Source organism: Prosopis cineraria, unplaced genomic scaffold, assembly GCF_029017545.1.
Source record: "Prosopis cineraria cultivar Desert tree isolate PC_DT_omini unplaced genomic scaffold, ASM2901754v1 PC8, whole genome shotgun sequence".
In the NCBI taxonomy this organism is placed as follows: Eukaryota; Viridiplantae; Streptophyta; class Magnoliopsida; order Fabales; family Fabaceae; genus Prosopis; species Prosopis cineraria.
This window is the reverse complement of record NW_026555339.1, coordinates 6,284,864-6,307,643: the sequence shown is the minus strand read 5'-3', so window position 1 is coordinate 6,307,643 and position 22,780 is coordinate 6,284,864. Positions and strand designations below refer to the sequence as shown.

At 30.8% G+C, this 22,780-nt stretch overlaps 4 protein-coding genes across 5 annotated transcripts; all 4 read left to right on the top strand.

The window, feature by feature from the left end:
* Positions 1-2,690: 2,690 nt before the first annotated feature.
* Positions 2,691-5,764, top strand: LOC129317933 (uncharacterized). 2 transcript variants are annotated; one of them, XM_054962363.1, is made up of 3 exons: positions 2,692-4,737; positions 5,117-5,274; positions 5,429-5,764. In XM_054962363.1, the coding sequence occupies exons 1-2, from the start codon at positions 2,890-2,892 to the stop codon at positions 5,225-5,227; spliced, it is 1,959 nt and encodes a 652-aa protein (XP_054818338.1). In that variant the 5' UTR covers positions 2,692-2,889; the 3' UTR covers positions 5,228-5,274; positions 5,429-5,764. The 2 variants fall into 2 exon arrangements, with proteins under 2 accessions (XP_054818339.1, XP_054818338.1); XM_054962364.1 differs by lacking the exon at positions 5,429-5,764 and having other exon boundaries at positions 2,691-4,737; positions 5,117-5,427.
* Positions 5,765-8,224: 2,460 nt separating this feature from the next.
* On the top strand, positions 8,225-11,856 carry LOC129318632 (E3 ubiquitin-protein ligase At1g12760-like). Its single transcript, XM_054963506.1, has 3 exons — positions 8,225-9,362; positions 10,448-10,802; positions 11,418-11,856. The coding sequence occupies exons 1-3, from the start codon at positions 8,932-8,934 to the stop codon at positions 11,562-11,564; spliced, it is 933 nt and encodes a 310-aa protein (XP_054819481.1). The 5' UTR covers positions 8,225-8,931; the 3' UTR covers positions 11,565-11,856.
* A 3,237-nt stretch (positions 11,857-15,093) lies between these two features.
* Positions 15,094-17,474, top strand: LOC129318375 (pectinesterase QRT1-like). The gene is made up of 5 exons (XM_054963098.1): positions 15,094-15,356; positions 15,453-15,654; positions 15,763-15,960; positions 16,977-17,203; positions 17,327-17,474. Exons 1-5 carry the CDS (start codon positions 15,094-15,096, stop codon positions 17,472-17,474), a joined length of 1,038 nt encoding a protein of 345 aa, XP_054819073.1.
* Positions 17,475-19,575: 2,101 nt separating this feature from the next.
* LOC129318374 (pectinesterase QRT1-like) lies at positions 19,576-21,214 on the top strand. The gene is made up of 5 exons (XM_054963097.1): positions 19,576-19,832; positions 19,981-20,182; positions 20,275-20,472; positions 20,705-20,937; positions 21,067-21,214. The coding sequence occupies exons 1-5, from the start codon at positions 19,576-19,578 to the stop codon at positions 21,212-21,214; spliced, it is 1,038 nt and encodes a 345-aa protein (XP_054819072.1).
* Positions 21,215-22,780: the final 1,566 nt, after the last annotated feature.

Sequence of the window (22,780 nt, the reverse complement as noted above, 5' to 3'; positions counted from 1 at the left end):
TTCTGAGATAGCTTTGATATTATGGTTTTAGATAATTTGCCACCTAATTATATTAATCTTATGATTTTAGACATGACTTAATTTTAATCTCTTGTGCAATATTTTTGTGACCTAATATTAAAAAAAATTACAAGTCAAACGTGAGGGATATTTTTGGCACCCCAAATACCCAATTCCTATTTTCTTTGAAAAAACAAAAACCAAATCATTGTATTTTCAAAAACTTGAGAGCCTTCAATGTACTCTCCCCGCTCCTCGAAGTCCATGAATGTCGTTTTTCCTTGATCTAACCTGACAAGTAAGAACGTGTAGAGAGGAGCGATTATGCTAAAAAAATCGGTGTGAAGAAGTGGTTGTTTGAGTGGTTGAGTACAGTTCCCAGTTATATGAGTCAGCGTCTACTCAGATACATGGCTAGGCAACACAATACATCAAAAATATTACTGAACTTTATCACAGCTTTTTCATTAAAAATTATATAAATCATTTTCTCATGCAAGAGTTTCAACAGCTCCGCCAAAGGGGCATAGGCGACAACTATGGACGGCTTTGTTTAACTGAATGAGGATTGGTACATCCTCCCTTTAAAAATAGGTTTAAATATATACGACTTTTCTTGATATTGAGGTAGTTGGTCTGTTGCACGGAACTCCATCCACTTTTAAAAATTTAAAATTAATATGAGTGCATTCTTAAAATTATAAATTTAAAAAAGTATTAATTATATATTTTTTAAATTATTTTTCATAAATAGACAGCATCATTAAATTAAAGAAAACAAGAAAAAATTAATTATAAGAATATTTTAGTCTAAATATTTTAATTTTAAATATAATTATAAGAATTAATTAATTTTTTTAAATTGTATGAATGTTTGAAATAAAAAATACCTAATTGACAAGAACATGCAAACCTGCCTTTCCTTTTTTTAAAACGGAGGCCCTCAATATCGGGGACCTACCGAGGAATTCCATTGGGTGCTGTGATGAGCACAATCCAGAAAAATCTTCACCCTTTATTTTAATTTAAATTGATATATGCCATTCATTCTTTAATATTATATTTATTAATATAAAACATATAATTTTTTAAAAAATTTTAATAAATCTGTTCACTGCCAATATAAATTTAATTTAGCTTTCCAATTTAATATTAAAAATTTTTATAATTTTATAGTTTAACTATTTAGCTAGACTCTGAACAATTATGATATAATCTGGATGACTTAATTTAATATTAAAAAATTTATAAATTTTATAAATTAATCATTTACATATATTTTAAATAATTCAGGTTTAATATTAATTTTTTTATATTTTTTATTTTACTCAATATAATGTTAAAAATATTTAAAAATTAATTTAAATGAATGGCAGATATTATTTTAGGTTAAAATAAAAGGTCAAGATTACTCGACCTTGATGAGCACAGCAACACAGCGGACGCGACCTACCAATGCCATCGTTTGAATTGGTCATAATTAAGAATTGAGAAATCATAATAAACTGTGTATTTAAGGCATGTTTGGTTTCTAGTTTTCCTTTTTTTTTAAAAAAAAAAGAAAATTTGTTTTGTAATATACTCCCTCTGATCTGCCTTGTTAGTCGCAGGATCCTTAGTATTAGTCATTGATAGATCAGGATTTTGTATTTCAAAATAAAATTTTCAAAATACCCATGCCATTTTACATTGCTCACTTTCTGTTTCTTGATGCATATCTCTCTCTCTCTCTCTCTCTCTCTCTCTCTCTCTCTCTCTCTCACTCTCACTTTTTTGCCTGTTCTCTCATCATCTCTCTCACTCTCACTTTTTTGCCTGTTCTCTCATCATCTTCGCTCTCGCTCCGTCAATCGTTTCTCTACCTTTGAGCTCATCGTTCCTTTGTCACAGTTCCAATATGTTTTCAACCCTGGCCAGGAAAAAAAAAAAAAAAGCAACTTTTTCACCGTAAAATATGAGGGAGTAATACAAGAAAATAATATTATATTAATTTATTATACTTTTTTGCTCATTTTTTGAGTTTAGTTTTAAAATTTTATTTACAATTATTTCTTATATTTTTTGTTATATTGACATTGATGAAATTAATAAAAATAATTTATAAATAGAATCAGAAAAAGTAGTTTTTAAAATTATTTTTTAAAACAAAATAAAATAAAATAAAAATCTGTTTGATTATATTAATTTAAAAATTAATATTAATAATTAAAGACAATTAATGGTAGTAATTTATAATAAAAATTTGTTAAAGTAATTGTGATTTCTAGTAATTAAATGTAATGTAGTTTAAAAATAAGAAAAATAAAATAAAATTAATTTGAACTGGTTTCTAGTTTTTGTTTTTAGAAAATAAAAATAATTTTAAAAATAATTAAATATTTCTGTTTAAAAAACAATTTTTAAAAACGGAAAACAAATAGCCCTTAATGTTTTCTTGGTCGAGTTTTTATATGGACATGTGCAGAAAGGAAAATGAGCCGCAAAACAATTATTCACTCAAAGTCGAACGAAGACTAGCAATATATTATGACAAAGCTCACAATTTAAAATTCTGCAGTGCACTCTGCACTCTCCTGCACGCCAGCGCAAGTGCAACGCATCAGAGTTGTTCTTTTCCCCTATACCCAACCCTTTTTTAAGCGGGGTTTGATTTTATGTTGTAGCGTGCCTGAACAGAATGTGAACGCTCATATTTTAATCTCATTCCTTCGTCATTTTCGACTAGTCCACTGCCCCACGAAAAAGAAATTAAAGCTCCTATGCTTCTCCGCCTAAATCCATATTGAGGCACTTCCATTTCTATATTGCTGGGCCTTCGACTTCGTCTTCGTCTTCCACCTTCCTGAGTTGCTTCTATCAGCTCAGGAAGTGGAGCTTTCTGCATCTGAAATGGAGCTAGTTCCTCATTCTGATTCACATTATTCCACCACCCCACCACTACGTGATGATGTGTTTCCATCAGAATCTAACAGAAACCCTTCCCCGACACCGTCAACTCCAACATCTCAACCCCATGCGCCGCCGAGTACCGGCCACCCAGAGCAGAAAATCACCCTCTCTGGCGATCCCCAGGTACGACTTGCTTTATACATAGCCATGGCCCATGCAGGGCTTGTCTTAGCCTTTTTTATACTATACACTGTGTGTAAGCTCTTGGAAGAATATCTCCGGCCTCTTCTTTGGGCTGTGCTGTGTTCTATTCCTCTCAGAGGAATTCAGCAAACCCTCGTCACGTTTTGGGAAGAACCCTTGAAATTAGGATTCACGGAGACAGTACTCGCAGTTCCAGTTTCTATATTTTGTGTCTTTGTCGGAACCCTCGTTGAGATTCGCAAAGCAGTTTTTCGGTTTCTGCTCGGAAAACCAAAATCTCACGATGATGATGAGGCTTCAACAGTAAGGAAACGTACTGGTTTTTCCAATTTACTTCGTTTGCTCTTGTCCTTTGGGATATTCCTAATCACATACGAGAGCCTCGGAGGTGTTGTATCATTATCGCTTCTGGGATTAGGCTTTGTGTTTAGCTCTAAACACGTAAATTCGACCATGTCCACGTTGTCTTCATTCAGAAGTAATAACATGAACAGCTTCAAACGTAGTAAGATTAGCGCCTTGTTCACACGAGCAATACTGAAAAGGCTGAAAACAATTGTAGCATTGGGGTTGATTGTTGGTATGATTATGGGGTCTTTGTTTGGTGTGATATTCTTCTCTTACAGCACCGCAGTTGAAGGGAAAGACGCCATGATTATGCTGAAACAACGTGTAGAGAAGAGCAATTATGCTGAGAAAATTGGTGTGAAGAAGTGGATGGATGAGAATGATGTTCCTGAACTGGTAGATAAGTACAGTACCAAGTTATATGAGGCAGTGTCTGATCAGATAGACAGATTGGCAATACAGTACAATATAACTGAGATTGTGACGAGCATAAAGCATTTTGTGATAAATCCTCGTGTTAATGATAATTCTTCATCATCACCTTCATTGACTTTACTGGCTCACTCATCATCATATTTTACAGAAAAGCTCTTGCACTTGAAAACCCAGTTTAGAAACCGTGAGTGGAACCAGATTCATACAGAGCTTGATACCATGTTTAGCGAATTTGCAGTTACTCGCCATGAATTAGTTCAGAAAGCAAGAGAATTTGCTGGTAGTGGTACTACAAATGTGGTTGGAAGTGCTGCAACATTCTTTTTTTCCGCAGCCAATTCCATAATCTCAGGAGCTGCAGGGGTTTTAAACTTTGCATCTCAGTCAATGGTGTTTTTCTGGGTTTTGTATTTTCTCATCACATCAGATTCTGGTGGAGTAACAGAACAAGTGATTGGTATGGTTCCAGTTTCAAGCTCAACTAGGGTTAGATTTGTAGAAGTTCTTGATAATGCTATTTCAGGAGTGCTTCTAGCTACTGTAGAGATTTCATTCTCTCAGGGATGTCTCACTTGGCTCTTGTTTAAGCTACTCAACATTCATTTTCTGTACATGTCAACTGGACTTGCCTTTGTCAGTCCTCTAATTCCACTATTTCCATCGTGGCTTGCGACAATCCCGGCAGTTCTGCAGCTATTTCTGGAAGGAAGATACATTGTGGCCATTATCTCATCTGTTATTCACATTTTCCTAATGGATTATAGTGCATCTGAGATTATGGAAGATGTTCCTGGGAATAGTGAATACCTTACTGGTCTTACCATCATTGGGGGAATGACTTTGTTCCATATAGGTCTAGAGGTAAGCCATTACTGTCCATGATTTCATTTTCTGATATTTATTGAAAAATATTTACAAATCACTCATCAATAAAATCCTTCCATCAGCAACGAGATTTAAACATATGACCTTATAGATTATGGACCAAATTCTTACCAACTCATGGACAAACCTTTATGCGTTAATTTTCTAATACTTTCTATGAAGTGATTTGCTCTTTTTTGGCATGTATGATGAATCTTAACACCATGATGAGTCCTTTGATCTGCCACATATGACAAGTTTTCCCTTATGAGATGCTAGTTTCAACTAAACTTGTGACAGTCTGATTTATTGCAAGTTTCTTGTATATTGCTTGATGGTGTGAAATTAACTGGAAAATTTATGGGTAACATTGCAGGATGCTATAATGGGGACACTGATAACTACAGTTATGGTTGCTCTGAAGGATTTATACGTTGAATTTGTTTTGGATGCACCAAAAGACAGGACGAAGCAGAAACAAACCTGAGTCTCTGCCTCTCTGCATTATTATATATTCTTATTAGGCCTCAGCAGGTAGGTGCAAGAGCATTGTTGATTCTGTATAGTAATTGCCTTCTAAGTTCTGGTTTTGTCCAGAATTATTTTTTATCTGTATCATCGGAGATATTAGGCAGTAATCATTGTTGTACATTAATTAATTCATGTTTTCCATTTTTTTGTTTTGAAGGATTCTTCCAAAGTACTAGAGAGGGAGAAATGTGAGCAAGCGTGATTAGAAAGGAAAGAAAGAAATGAAGTAAACTATATTCTTAGGTTTAATTAATACTTTGTGATCTTTGAATCCTCATACTTGCGGATTTTCAAATGTGATTGAAGACAAAGGTGAAGAGAAATAAGAACTTTTGGAACCCAATCACCATCACGAAGTGCTTGTTAAAGCCAACACTTTCTTAGTTTCAAATTTTGATTGCCTCAAGGAAGTGAAATTGGATTTGGTGCATATATTTCCTTGTAACCAGAGATATGGATCAAAGTGCACTTCTTATGTGGACCGTTTAGATAACATCTGGGTTTTTTGTTTTTTTTTTTGTTTTAAAAAAAAAAGCAGTTCAAATTGATTCCCAATTCACTGGTTTTACATATTTTCTATTGATCCGACTAGATCATAGTTTTTACCCTTATGCTTAACTAAATGCAATGCCAATTTTCGATACAATAAAATAACCTAATCAATCTGGTTTTTAAAAAAATCTTCAATATTTTAGAAGTTAATTTTTTAGAGTTATACAGCATCTTTTTTAAAATGTTCACTAAATTCAACCAAACAGCTTCATAAATTGGCAAGTAACGTGTATTTCAAGTAATCTCAATTCAACGCATAAAATGTAGTAAAATGAAAAATTATTTGCAGATATCTATTTATAATGGAAGGGGCTATAGACGCATAAGCATAAGATTTCAAATTTGAATTTATGTGAATGCAAAAAACTGTTTTTTGCAAGAACTATCCCAAATTGGACCCTGAAATTGCTTGAATATCAAATAATCATATTAAAAAAAAGGATTATCTGTATATTTGGCACTTCATTTTAAAAAAAAAAATTGTATGTTCAAAAGTTTTTCACCCTTAGGATCTCATACCATCAAGATCTCTATTTTTTCTTTTTTAGGAAAAAATGTTCTATAAGGCTTTCAAAATTTAACTCCAATATTTTTTTTTTGAATTTTAAATATGACAATATCTATCCATCAATTATTATTTTTTTGTTCTGTTTTGATTTCAATATTCCAAGTCTTTGATTTAAACTAATTTGATTGGCAACTTGCTGGCATCTCTTTGAAGGCATAATTTTCATTAAGAATTCAATAGTTACTGCATATCCAAAACTCAAACTCAAAATCTCTTATTAAAAGGGATCAACTTCCTAGCCAATTGATCTCAAGTATCTAGTAAAAAATATTTAAACACTAAACTTTTACGGATATTTCATCCTGCCTTCACTCTTATGTTCCAAATTTGCCTAGGTGGCTAACAAATATCCTTCTTATTTGGATCAATTTATAAAAATATAAAATCAGGAAATAAGCATAACCTGTAAATTAAAGAGAAATCCAGTTAGAGTAAAAGAAAACCAAAAAAAATTAGGAAAAATAAATAATAACATGTAGGGTGAAAGAAGTCAATAAACTCATGAACCCAGTCTAGCTTCAAAGTGAATGTAAGATAAAGTAACAAAGAATCTGGCCAAAAAAAAGGTCACAAAGATTGAAGCTTTCAACTTTCTTCAATGGTCCAATCACATTTATCCATTTTCTGAATGTGACTGCTTTCCCTAGCAAGAAATGTCAATATCAACACGTTGCAGAGATAGGTGGATAGATGGTTAAGCTAATTTCGGTCAATTACGTCACAAAACCATTTCTTTAATCAAAAACTCATTTATTATATATTAATTATAGTTTATGATATATGACTGTTAAAGATTAAGCAACGTGATGCCAATGGCTAGTGGCTGGCAAATAAAATATATTAATATAATGGTCCAATTTCAGCAATTTAAGCAACATATCCATTCCTCAAAAGCACCTGTTTTTTTAATTCCTTAATTTCCCTATCTAATTTATTTCCATTGAAGTTGCCTCCTCTTTATTGTTGACGTCTCTTCTTAGGTTTTAAATTCTGTTAATGTTGATATTAATGTTGAATGGGGATGGAACCACTTTTTACAAAATGAAATCCATAATCATACATACCGCCCACCAACCCAACAACGTACCCACATCATAAGAAAACTTTGTAAATTATGAGTTAAATTTTTACTAATTAGATCAACCTTTGTTGGTTGAGAAAGATTATATTCTCAAATCATATGCATAAAAAATGTAAAATGATTAAGTTAGGTAATATATCTATGACCATGAAAACCTTATTTCACTAAATGGATGATTAAATTTGATTGTTCAAATTTGATTTTTTTTAAGAATACAGATAGAAAAGATTTGATTTAAATATTTCAAAATTAGAATATAGATGTGGTATACAAGAAAATGTGATGGAAAAAGAAAACTTTTTTTCATAGTACTAAAAATTAAGTCAACTTGATTAATTAAAATGGTAAAACATTGAACTAGCACATTGATCGTTTGATAAAATATTTTATTTATAACCTATTTAACTATAACTTGACTATAATTGTCAACCCTTATAGTAATATTTTGACTAGTTCTAATAATCAGTTTGATTTTCAGTATATTGCTTCTTTTTAATAGCTTATTTGAGAAAAAGATTAAAACTTAGGCTATGAAAACTTCTAATTAGTTAATTTAGTAATTATTAAAAAAAGAAGAAGAAAGAAAGAAAGAGTCTTTCCATTTGTTTTAATGCTCTATGTGAGAAAGGGAGAATGGGGGTGAAGTCTGAAATTGAAGTGTGAAATACAAAAGTTACTTTTTTCAGGGTTTGGCTTACTCCATAAATAAAATAAGAAAAAGGAAGAAGCTTAGACTAAGGAAGTTGGCCAACCGTTAACTTCCCTCCAAATCTTTTGTATTCTCTTAGAATCCAAGCAAACCCTTAATCGCCTTATTCTTGGTCCGCTTCTTCTTCTTCTTCTTCTTCACTTCCAATCACCGAAATTCTTCGTCACTTTTTCTTCAGTATCTTGCTGCTGAAAAGTTTCATCCTTCTTTTTCTTCTTCAAATTCCATCTCAAAAGCTTTCTGTACAGATTGTTGCTTTTGAAAGTCTCTTACTTTTGTCTCTCTGAAGTATCCCTTCTTCTTCTTATTCATATTCTTGGTCTCTATCCCTGAAAACCCACCAGAAATCTTCACCTGAAGTTCTCTGTTTAGTTTGTTTCTACTAAAAGTTTCATCTTTTTCAAAGTTTCCTGAGGTTTCAACCTGTTTCAGACTCCAGACTTCAGAAAAGTTCTTCACTTGAGCCAACTATCCTGCTCTGAGGATTTAAGAGCTTCAAGTTCAATTATTTCTAGAGATTCTCAGTCTCAGAGCTCTGTATCTACAACCAGCAAACTTGGTTCTACATATATGTCTTTTTGTCTATTTTAAATTACTTCATGAAACTTTCAGGAGGTATCTTCTCGGCAATTTTTTATTCCCACCTTCAGTATCAAGAATCATAGCACACTCCGTCCTTAACAGAACCATTTGGACTCTTTCTGAACCCACGAAATACATAACCTAGGAATTCTCGACCTATTTTGCAAAATGAATTCTTCGGAAGCAGAGGAACAAACGGTGAGTGTCAGAAACAGGTCAGTTTCTGATTCCTTCATGATTGGGATGGTAATGAGGATTTACAGAGCCAGATGGTTTGTGTTCTTGCGGAGGGTCTTCCAGTACCAAAACGGGTCGAGATCGGATATCGGGTCCAACCCGTTTAACTCGGCCACGTGGATGACAATGGAGCTGGTGGCTCTGATGGTGCAGATAACGGCTTCGACGGCGACGTTGGCGATTTCGCAGGAGGAGAAACCAGTTTGGCCGATGAGATTCTGGATTTTGGGGTATGAAATTGGGTGTGTTCTTAGTTTGTTGCTGCTTTATGGGCGATATCGTCTTCTTCATTTGGATCAATCACTCGTTCTTAGCCTCTCTGATTTGGAACAGCAGAGAGGAAGTGAACAGGATGAGACCAGGTAAATTTCAGGAACTTGTCTTTTTTAAAAAAAAAAAATTCATTTTAATTATTTGACATGAATGAATGATATTACCCAAATGGTGATTCTTGAAACCGAGTTGTGTTGTTCTACACGACATGCAGTCCAGGACAACTAATTACAGATAGGTTTATATGTAGTTATGGAATTATCATGTGGAAAAAATTAGAAAGGGGATCCATCACTTGTGAATTTAGCAGCGGATATAGTTATAGTTATAGGTGACGCATGTACGTCCACACAAAAATCTTCATTTTTTGCCCTTTTCAAAGGTAACTTTTCCCGGTTTGAAAAAGTTATCCAATCATTTGTGTATATATATCATTTATTTACCCAAAAAAAAATCAATTTTTTAATCCCATGCATGTTACACATGGTAACATCTTGATTATTCTTTTTTGTTTTTTTAACAATATGAGGTGTTAAATTTTGAATAATTTCAAGTAATTAAAAATAATGTAACTTTTAGTTCATAATTTTTTTTCAACTATTAATTTAATTCTTGAACTTTAACTTCATAAGACTCAATTTTTATAATTTATTAAGTTAATGATTATAAGAACCAAATTGTATCTAATCAACAAACTATAACAATTGAGTTATTCAGAATAAAAAAATTACAAAAACTAAGTTATTTTGAATCAAATTTGAAGTACTGGATTGGTAATCAAGGAATCTTCAAGTGCTAAAAGTTGCATTTTAAAAAAAATTAAGTATAAAATTATTTAAGTAATTGAATTTAAGAATTAACATTGACATTACTATAAAATACAAGATCTATCACAAATCCCGTTTACAAGTTGTAATTTGTTAATAATAATACAATTTATTTTCATAGAATTTATACAATATATGGGATAAATTAGACTAAAATAAAAATAAAAATTTCAAATCATGCGTGGCATAAGTAAGGAATACCCGGATGATTGGTCAGTGAAAACCATATTCATTATTTCCAAAAGTCAGTTGCAGGGTTTGGCTTACATTTTGCATGAAGTCTAAGATGAATTATACTAGAGACACAGATTACGTATAACAGAGTGGGATTTTGTGGATGAATACAGGGCATGTGCATTGATGAACAAGTGTAGGAGTTCATTGGAACTGATGTTTGGAATATGGTTTGTGATGGGAAATGTGTGGGTGTTTGGGTGTGGCTATGGATCAATCCACAGAGCTCCAAAGCTGCACGTACTCTGCATCTCTCTTCTTGCTTGGAATGCCATCTCCTACTCCTTCCCTTTCATGCTCTTTCTTCTGCTCTGCTGCTTCCTGCCTCTCCTCTGCTCTCTCCTTGGCCACTCCCCTGCTTCCCCTGTTTCCCCTGCTTCTGATCAGCTGATCTCTCTGCTTCCTTCTCGGCCCTATGCTCCTCTCCCTCCTTCCCCTGATTCTCATGATCACTCTCAAGAACACGATGTAAGTGCTTGTTTCAACCTCATTTCTAACATTCTATGGAGCTTGAGAAACAAGTTGTGCTTGTTTTTGGCTTGTGATCTGTGTTTGTCTTCACTGTGCATTTACATGGAATTCAAGATGAATTGTACTAGTCGTGTTTATTATGACATTTTACATATTTCTCCTAGCATTTTATGGATTTTGAGAAACAAGTTGTGGTTTTTTTTTTTTTTACCTGGGAACAGTTCAATTTTTTTCCCCAGAAAAATGTTTTCAAGTACAATGAATCTTGTGCATTTGCATGGAGTTTTAGATACATTTCATTATTCATATTTCATATGTTCTCGGCAATTTTTTTAAAAATAAATTGTAAATATTGGTTTTAAAAGATGCAAACAAAAATCCTAATTGCAAAATAAAAGCTAATTTTAAAATTTAAATATTTCATTTGCAATTAAAATTCTTAAATTTATAAAAATTTATATCAATAGTTGCAATTTATTTGTTTAAGTAACTTTATCAGTGACCAACCAAATTATGAATAAGAAGTGAAGAATGAAAATATATTGACATTATTATTGATATAGTATGTTGTATGTAGACACAACTGAATTTGTGGGACATTGATGATGACAGGAATGCTGCATTTGCTTGGCCAAATACAAAGAGAAAGAACAAGTTAGAGAGCTTCCTTGTAACCACATCTTCCACCAAAAGTGCGTGGACCAGTGGCTCAGAATCATATCCTGTTGTCCTCTTTGCAAGCAAGGAATAGGGACGTAGAAGAATCACACCCAATTCAACATCATCATACTCATGCCCATCCAATATTCCACACATAATTGTTATTGCCCTCAAAAGGTTTCTTTCTTTCTGTTTTTAGTTCTCTTAAGTCTAATATAATACTCTACAGTGGTTGCTTGAGTGAGTTTGAGCCTATGTATAAAACATCTCACCAGCATCCTGAGCGACATGTGCTTTAATTTTCTAGTTAAGGTTTTAGTTTCCTTTTATTTACCTCATATTTAGCATTTCTCTACCCAAATAATGAAGCCAGCAAAAAAAATTACTCTTTCATGCTGCATAGTTTCCAACCACTTGTGTTTTCATAGTAAAAACTTTCATTATAAGTATTTAATTCTTGCTTAGAGGAGTTTATTTTTCCTATGTCAAGAAAGCATTGATCTTAATGGAATGAATTGTGATCATTTAAATATGAAGTATTTGGTTTGAGTTTGTATGAATGTAGAATATATTTTTAGGATAATTACTTTTAATTGAGCCCAACAATACTTAAGTTTAACCTAATCAAATAGCCATTAAAAAAACTGAAAATTTTCCTTAAAAAAATGAAATGAGAGATGCATGTCATCTAATCAGACAAAATGTTTGAGTTATCTGTAGCAAAAAAACAAAAAAACAAAAATAGCACTTGAGGTATGAATATGGGTTAGCCCACATTTGGTCAAGGGATCACTGTGTTGGAGAAAAATTGGGCCAGGCTTTTAATTTAAATCTTCCTTTAAATTATAAAAATCTACATCAAGAGAGTTGAGTCTAACAAAAATGACTAATAGCATAATAAATTAAAATTAAAATTTTCATTAGGAGATGTATTACATTTAATACTGGACCATAAATAAGAGAATACCTATGAACAATTAAAAAAATTATAAACATCTCTATATAAAAATTTAAATTTTTAGTTCTTCAATTGGGTCAAAATAATCATGGATTGCATCTGAGGATATTGGAGCATAAAAGAAATATATAAGGATATAAGGATATTTGTACATATCTAAACCTATCTATGCCTATATATTTTGTTGCTTCAGGACACCCAATATCCAATGAAATTAGAAAATTATAATGATGTGTGTGTGTATATTAGTACCTCTGATATTCCCAATATATCATTTTTCATTATAGATCTGAAACACACCTTACTTTTTTAGTATGATGCATATGATAGGTAATAATTTTAAAAGATCAAAATAAATTCAATCATTTTTCATATTCTTATATTTCCTATATATTTTTGTTTTATATTGATGTAGATATCATGCTCATTGAAAAATAAATCATCAAAGATATTTAATTAATTGTCTACACACGGTGTTCTTTTTTCATAACTGTCTAAATTATATCTCCCCACTTAATTAAAGGCAGGTAACCAAAATACTGTTAAGATAATCTTTTTATCAAGATTTAATATTGATCTTTGCATGTTAAACACTAAAACACGACTAATATGATTTCAATTCAAAGTTTTACCACGTGTTTTTCCCTATCTTTGACATCTTTTTCTTAAATACACTATATATTTTTTAGTATGATGCATATGATAGATAATAATTTTAAAATATTAAAATAAATTTAATTATTTTTCATTGATAGAACAATGGCCAAAGATATTTAATTAATTCCCCATATTTTCTACTTATCCTTTTTTCTTCAAATTTTAAAAGTAGTGCTTTATTAAAAATAAATTATTTTTTATGATCAGATGAAAAGCGAGTGCAAAGCAACAAAAACAAAACAGAAAAAAATAACCAAAATCAACTTCCCTAGGCCAATCTGCCGTCTCACACTAGATCTATATATAATAGAAGAATAATTAGTATCTTTCTATGGATAACAAGTGTCTCTTCCTATACAAGACGAGTATCTCTCTCCATAGATAAAACGTGTCTCTTATTTGCTTTTTTTAATTGCTCATTTAATTTTAAGATTTTAATTTAAAAATAATTGGACAATTTGGTGTATGTTCATTATCTCTTTTTTCTAATTTATACTAGAGTTTAATAACTGTAAAATATTTAAAAATATTTTTTTGGGTGTCACATTTACAATATTCTTATTATGAATATCTACTTTGTTTAATATTAACGGTGAATAAAATAGCGCATGCAATTATTTAATATCATAACTTCCTCTCTATAATCTACCAGGATGTTTGATTTTTTAAACGCCGTGTTTTAAAATTTTTTCTATCCAAACAATTTTTGTTCTCACATTTTATTTAATAAAAAATTAAATTCTAAATATTAATTGAATATTATCATATATTTATATTATTTTTAATTTTGTTCACACCCATGACGTACTAGTTTTATTAATTATTAAAAAATAAATTATCTAAGATTACTCTGCATATATAATATATATACCATAAACACACCTAACATGATTTTTCCTTATATATCTTTGGCGCCTTTTTTTTTCATTTGTGATGCATTCCTAATACTTACTGCGTCTTCTTTTTCATATTTCTCTCATGGTCGTCTTCATTTGTGGCCATAAATAGCAGTACATTGTGAACCCAATGATCCGTTGACGATATGAAGTGACTAAAATTTGAACCTTTGATCTTAACACTTGGGGTGGTGGTTGCCGCCGTAGCAAACGATGCTAGCCCTAGCATAGAATTATTCATTTCGTGGAAAGACATAATAGCATAGATAACACTTTTTTTTTTAATTGCTCATTTAATTTTAAGATTTTAATTTAAAAATAATTGATCAATTTGGTATACGTTCATTATCTCTTTTTTCTAATTTATAAATACAATAGAAGAATAATTAGCAAATTTTTATATGGATAACAAGTGTCTCTTCCTATACATGACAAGTATCTCTTCGCATAGATAACACATGTCTGTTGTTTACTTTTTTTTAATTGCTCATTTAATTTTAAGATTTTAATTTAAAAATAATTGATCAATTTGGTATACGTTCATTATCTCTTTTTTCTAATTTATACTAGAGCTAATAACTGTGAAATATTTAAAAATATTTTTTTTGGGGTGTCAAATTTACAATATTCTTATTAAGAATATTTACTTTGTTTAATATTAATAAGGAATAAAATAGCGTATGCAATTATTTAGTATCATAACTTCCTCTCTATAATTTACCAGGATGTTTGATTTTGTAAACTTCGTGTTTTAAAATTTTTCCCACCCAAACGATTTTTTGTTCTCACAGTATATTTAATAAAAAGTTAAATTTTAAATATTAATTGAATATTATCGTATATTTATATTATTTTTAATTTTGTTCACACCCGTGACATACTAGTTTTATTAATTATTAAAAAATAAATTATATATCTAAGATTACTCAGAGCACACACATATATATAAAATAAACAAGCCTCATAGGATTTTTCCCCATACACCTTTGGCACATTTTTCTTCATTGCTTCCCGCGTCTTCTTTTTGTTCTCTTTCCTCATATTTTTGCCGTGGTCGTCTTCATTTGTGAGCGCCATAAATAACAGTACCTTGCGAACCCAATGACCTGTTGACAGTATGAAGCAGCTAAAACTTGAACCTTTAATTTTAACACTTGTGGTGGCGGTCACCGCTGCAGCGAATGATGCTAGCACTAGCGCAGAATTATTCATTTCGTGGAAAGACCTAATAGTGACGCGAAATGACATCAAGAGTGGTAGAGCTATCGTGGTTGATCAAAACGGACGTGGAAATTCAATCACAATTCAAGGAGCTGTAGATTTGATCCCTGCCAACAATGAATCACGAATGAAAATCCTTGTTTATACTGGAACTTACAAGTACATACATACACGCCGATCATTATATATGTTTCGTTCATGAATTAATTCGTAAGTTTCTGCAATTATATTTCACAATCTGATGTATATAAGCAGTGAAACAGTGGAAATACCAGCAAACAAGTCGTATGTATCAATCATCGGAAGACCAAATACAAGAAATGGCGATTTCCCAGTGATCACAAGTTGTCGAAAGGCGTCTGATACAGATCAGTCTGGGAACATGTTAGGAAGCATGAATACTGCAACCGTTCTGGTTCAATCCAACTATTTTGTTGCTGCCGCTCTAACCATTGAGGTAATTAATTATAATTAATTATTGATTGCGGATTTGTGATGAATTAGTATCTTTATTTATACATGGAAAGATAAAAGGAATTTGATGGCGAAAGAGTTACATGTGCAGAATAGTGCAGTTCCAAGTGGGCATGGAGATCAAGCATTGGCGATAAGAATAGACGGAGATAAATCTGTGTTTTACAAAGTGAGGTTCTTAGGGTATCAAGACACTCTTATGGATAATATTGGAACTCATTTATTTTATCATTGTTACATTGAAGGAAGCATCGATTTCATCTGTGGAAGTGCCACATCGTTGTATCAGGTTTTTTCTCTTTTTTTCAACACTAATTAAGTCTTATATTATTTTTATGTTTCTCTTATATCTTATTTTTTTGGGCAAATCGATCTCCTATATCTTATTAAATCTTTTAATAAATGAATATTTATTAATAACCTCATAATAAAATGTATGAAATAGCCTTTGTGGCGTTTGAATTGGTCACCACATCTCTCTCTCTCTCTCTCTCTTTTATCTGAAATCATGAAATGTGTAGCTGTTGATTTTTACTATGTGTATATGAAAGCTATTAGAGAGAGATGAGTCGGGGAAGGATTAAAAAATGTTATATATATTACGAATCTTAAGCTTACATTATCTACACTAAGAAATAGATAACACATAATCACTAATAATAATTATATAATAATATCAAATAATATCTTCTAATAATAATTGAAATATATACAGCATAATAATATAATATATTTGAAGAATATTCTAGATAATAATATGTGTGTGTACGCGCTAATTTAATTTTAATATTATGATTAAAAACATTAAGTAATTTTAATACATCTTCATGCAGATGTAACTTTTTTTTTCTTCTTATTATAGGCATTCAAAAATATTTCAATTTTGTATACTAACTAAAGTATAAGAATATTAACCTAACAGATTTTGAGTCTAGTGAAAGTTATAAGGTTGTAAGTCCAAGATGAAAAAGGTGCACACTATGGCCTCCAATGGAAAAGACACTAGAAATACATGAATAAATAATAAATAGAAAATTTAATTTAAAGCAGAAAGACAATATATAATAAATAAAAAACTATGAAGTTTACTGAAAAAAATTAAAAAAATAGCTGGTCAAAATAAAAAATTAAAAAATAATCAATATAACCTTTGCAATCTCTAGAATCATACACTAGGGTCTTCTTAGAGAAATTATCCATAAATGTTGCTTACTTTGAATATACACAGTATTTGCTTCTTTCACTCGCCTCTAGAATGTCATCGACCAATACTTCTCTAACAGCTACTTATGCATGTGTTATCAGGACTGTACAATAAACTCAACAAGAGCAGGAGCAATAGCAGCACACGAAAGGAACACAGAAGATGATTCAGGTTTTATCTTTGAGGATTGCAAAATCCTAGGAACTGGACCCACCATTCTTGGGCGAGCTTGGGGCAATTATTCCAGAATCATATATTCCTTCTGCACATTCCACAATATCATCGACCCTGTAGGCTGGAGTGATTGGGATAATCCCTACAAACAGAAGTAACGTCACTCCTTCTAACCCATTACATTAATTTCCTCAGTTATTTTTCTCAAGTTTCATTAATGTTATCAAATTCATGTGAAAATTGATGAGTAGATAATTATGAATTACTTATATTGCAGCACCTCCTTTTTCGGAGAGTACATGAATCAGGGACCTGGATCAAACAGAATTGGAAGAGCTTCATGGTCCAAATCTTTGTCAGATGATCAAGCAATTCGATATGTCGGTAGAACCTTCATCAAAGGACACGATTGGCTTAAAATATAGGAGTGAATCAACCTTGATCACGATTAATTTTTGATAACTTGCTAGTGTTAGGTCTGTATATCGCTAAGCTTTCGGACCTTTTTCCGGTTTGTAATTTTTATTTAGTCAATTAATATATTATCAGTGTTGTTCAGCCCAAAAAAATAGTCTGATGAAGATTGGCTTCTATTTAGGAGAAAACATCCTAAACCATAGATATATGTAGTAGAGAATTTCAGATTTTTTTTTCCAGAAAACCAATTTGAACTTTGCACTCAAATTTAATGTGGACGGTTCATATTTAATATTAATTTTTTTATAAATTAATTATTCAAATATATTCTGAACAGTTGAAATTCAAAATTCTTAACTCATAAATTTTTTAAAAAATATTTTTAAAAAGTGCATGTTACAAGATTATCTTTATTTTTAATATTCTATTATCAAAACAAAATTTATAAAAATTATAAAAAAATGTAATATTAACTTTGCACCATCCAGAGTGAATTTGTAAAGTCATTTTAGAAAAATTATAAAAAAAATTAATATTAAAATTTGATCATTTATATTAATTTTTTTATAATTTTTATAAATTATTAATTTAATAAATAAAAAATTTAAATTTAAAATTAAAAAATTTAAGTCTTAATAGTCCATGAGAGAGTGAGAGGAGGGGCTCCTCTACGAAAGCCAACTCCCTAAACTTTGGGCAGTGACGTCATATTTTACTCTTACCGTTGAAATTAACATTGGGGGTAGAATTAGCTTTTTTTTCCCCTTCATGTCCCACCTAATAATTTTCAGATTCGATTTTCTTAATTGTATTTCAGGTGTACGTATAAGTAGAATTTCTGACATTAGGCTGGCGTCAAATTTTTGACATTATTTTTTTATATTATAATATATATCAAGTTTTTTTTTTAACATTTTAGTCAATAAATTTGTTTAATATTTCCAAAAAATGATTAATTTTAGTTTTTCTAAATCTAGTTAATGTTAATTTGATATTTAATTGACAGATTTTTTTATTGTTTTTTATATTTTAACTTTATTTAAGATAAAAAGAGATATATATATATATATATATATATATATATTTGAAGATATCCAACTGTCTATCAGATCTATTTATATGTTAAAATTTTTAAAATTAATCCGAGGTTAAAAGTAAACTATCAAAATAACGACTGTACAATCAGCGTTTAGGCTGTTTTTCCTTTTGTTTTAAAAAATAAAAAGTAAAATAGAAAAATCATTTAATTAAGTTGCAAATTTCTGTCCACCAAAATTAACAACAGCATCACTAGCCGGTGATTAATTGCAAAGATTAACTAGAGCTAGAGAATCTAATCCAAGCTGGCGATCTTTTCTTTATCTCTTTATTTATTTATTTCAAAAAAGCGTCCGATAATAAGGCCGTCAACCATGACAAAAGAATTTGGTCTGTCACTAGCTAACTGACAAGCAAATAGCAATTCAGATAAGGCGAAGAATAATTGACTCATCAATTGATAAATGCCCGGGTTATGAATTTGGAATTCTAAATGAACATAATTTTCAAAATTGATTTTGATTCTCAGACACACACACACACACACATTTTTCTCATATTTTTTTGTTTTTAAATAGAAATTGAGTTTTGGATTTTTCTATCTTATCTAATCATAAAGCAAAACATAGATAAAAAGAGAAGTTGTTTTTCTTCCGACTTATATATATATATATATAAAGAGGCATTGTTTATTTTGTTTTTTTTTTTTTACCTTTTTTATTTTAGGGGCGAGTTGAATATTAATATGTCAGCATCCAAAGAAAAATGTTTTGACAATTTTTTTGAATACATATAATTATTCATGTTATGATTCTTTATTTCATTTAACTTAAAATATCTTTATTTAAATTAAGATATTTATAAATTATCTCTTAAATAGATTTAATTATACCAGGATTTACATTATCCATTTATCACATTACAATAGTGTAGTTTAACAAGGATCAGTAACATGGTTCTATAAATAAGTCCCATGTACATACACAATTAAATCCACACAAACCTCCGAATTTTCTTTGAATCTCCTTCAAAAATTCTCCCTAGCACAGGTTTTATTGGTGACATAAAAATATGAGCAAATCATCTGTTAAATTGGTGATTCTGTTACTTGTAGCGACAATAGCTACGGTAGGAGCCGATCTCCCTCGAAAGGGATATATCGAGTGGCAAGATTTCGTGGTCACGCCAGCCGACTTAAGAAAGGGCAGAGTCATCGTGGTTGATAAGAGTGGCACAGGAGACTCAACTACAATTCAAGGGGCTCTTAATCTAATTCCAGACAGCTACAACGCCAGAATTAAGATTGTTATTAATCCCGGAATTTACGAGTACGTATATATATATCCTAGTAAGATAATACTTCTTGTTGTTATACATACGTAAGCATGTATGTCTTATATTGTATATATATTTTTCTATCTCGGCCTTCTCTCTCATGACTAGATCCTGACGTGCTAGAAGTTTTGTATATTGCAGTGAAATATTAAGTATACCACAAAACAAGTCTCATATTTCATTCATAGGAAGACCAAGTCAACCAGATGGCTACTACCCTTTGATCACTGGTTCTCGAAAAGCGTCTGATAAAGATGAAAATGGCCACGAAATAGGAAGCGTTAATACTGCGACTCTTGAGGTTCTATCTGATTATTTTGTTGCCACGGCCATTACTGTTCGGGTAAGTAATAATTAGTTCATTAATTATAGTTTGATGGTAATTAACAAAACCTGTAATTAATTAGTGTTTGTGGATGTGATTATTATGTGCAGAACAATGCGGTTGCAACTGGGTATGGAGATCAAGCAGCAGCAATAAGAATAGATGGAGACAAAGCAATGTTCTATAGAGTGACCTTCTTGGGGAATCAAGACACTCTTTTAGATGACTTCGGAACTCACTTCTTTTATCATTGTTACATTGAAGGATCTGTTGATTTCATCTGGGGCACTGCCACGTCATTGTACGAGGTACTTTTCTTAATTAAATATTTTAGTAAATAAATTGAATTATATTTAATAGGCTAAGAACACAACAGTAACTTTTGTGGTTTTTGAATTGCTTTGATGTCTTAGCCAACAAGACGGAACCTATTTTAATAATATATTTATATAGGCTAAAATATTGTGATTTTTCTTTTGGGCAAAGTTACCATACTTCATCTAATAATCATTGGAAATGGGTTTTAATTGTGGTTATTAGGATTGCACAATACATTCAACACGATCATCAGGGTCAATAACGGCACATGATAGGCAAGAAGCAGATGACAATACAGGCTATATTTTTCAAGGTTGCAAAATCCAAGGGAATGGACCCACCGTTCTTGGGAGGGCTTGGGGCAGATATTCGAGAGTCATATATGCATTTTGCACTATGGACGACATGATTGACCCTTTGGGCTGGAATAACATGGATGATCCCTCGAAAGAAAGGTATAATAACTCTAATTAACTTTATAATCTCTGTTGATTCTCTTGATTTTGTGAATATTAGTTTAGTATCAGAAAATGTATGTGTATTCCGAATTTAGTTATGATGTCGTTTTATATTATTGATTGCAGCACTGTCATGTTTGGAGAGTACATGAACGAGGGACCTGGATCGAATAGGAATGGAAGACTTCCATGGTCACAAGCTCTGTCAGATGCTCAAGCATTGAGATTCGTTGGCAGGACTTTTATCAATGGATCTGAATGGCTTCGATTATGATATTGAATGACTCTTCAAAATTATGTAACTAGTTATTTTCGTAGAAACCGGAAAGTAACATATATATGTAATAGAGATCAATTTCAGATTTTTTTTGCTTATGTTTTCTTATTTACTTTTAGATTCATGAAAAAGATTCATTTTTGACTTAAAATTGGCATCATTTCTTGTTGCAATTTATAAAAAATAATATATGGAGATATTTGACATCCTAAATATAAGATACTTTAATAGGAATAAATTTTTATTAATAATACTTTTTTAAATATTATCATTTTTATATCATCTCTTTTTAATATCATTTCACAAACAAAATATTAATTTAATGACATTTTTAAAATTTTATATTTTTAATTTAAAAAAATTGTAAAGTGTATTTAATAAATTTTATTAATATATATGATTTTATTTAAAAAAATTTTATAAATTGAGATAAAAAGAGTATATAATATTGAAAACAAGTCAAAAAAATAAATTAATTAAATGGATTTCTCTATTGAGGGTAGAGCAAACATCCCAGTGCACTCATACGGTCATATACCTAAAGTAAAGAAGTCAAAGAATTGGTTTAAATTTGTTTCCATTTTAATTTTTTTGTGTTCAAATTAAAGAAATAAAATTAGCCAAATCTAAACCATCTAAATAAACAGAAATGCTATTTTTTTTTTGGCACTAACAAACCTGTGGTTACAAATTACTGATGAGTAAATGCCACAAAAATTAAACAGAATAGAATTGAGTTTGTTAAGAAAGAAAAACAGAAGATGCCATTAATTATTGGTCTTGGTGAGAAAGAACAGATTTGAGGATTTCAGAACCCTCCTCCCTCTGTCATCCCTTCCTTCTCAGAATCACAATATTGCAGTGCTCAAGCATTCTGAATCTTTTTAATAATCCGATCCCCTCTCTCTTTACCAGGTAATTAATTAATAATTATAAGATTCCGTGTGTTTGAAACATTATTGGAATGAATAATTTCCAAGTGCCATTGTATTGTTTTGCAATAAAATTCATTATGCTTCATTTTGTCATCATGAAAGTTAAATATTAGTAATGATAAACGTCATTAATTTAGGATATTGGTTAACATTCTGATTAATAAAAACAAGATAATCGATTTCAGGGTTGTGGATTGTTGAGTGATTCGTATTTTAATCATAAATTCACGACAAAAATAATCTATATTACTTCTTTTTACAGTTGATATTAATGTGCTATATATGCAGTTGCAACCTGCACTTTAGTTAGTAATTTTCTCTACATATCTTTACAAGTATATGCTTAATTTTGAATTTAGTTTAGCGTAAGCCTTTGAATTAATTACTTAATTTCATGTTGGATCGAACAACTTCATCAATACAAAAGGTATTTTCACCCTGATTATTATGGCTTTGAGAGTCGAGTTTAATGTGATAGAATTAGGCTTAATAAAAAATATAAAAAAAAAACTCTATATCAGTTTAGAAGTATCTTCCAGGAAATTCCTTCGACCCAAAACATATACAAAAAGAAAAAAGATAAATATTTTTTTAAAGGAAAAACAAAAGACAAATAGATTATCATAAA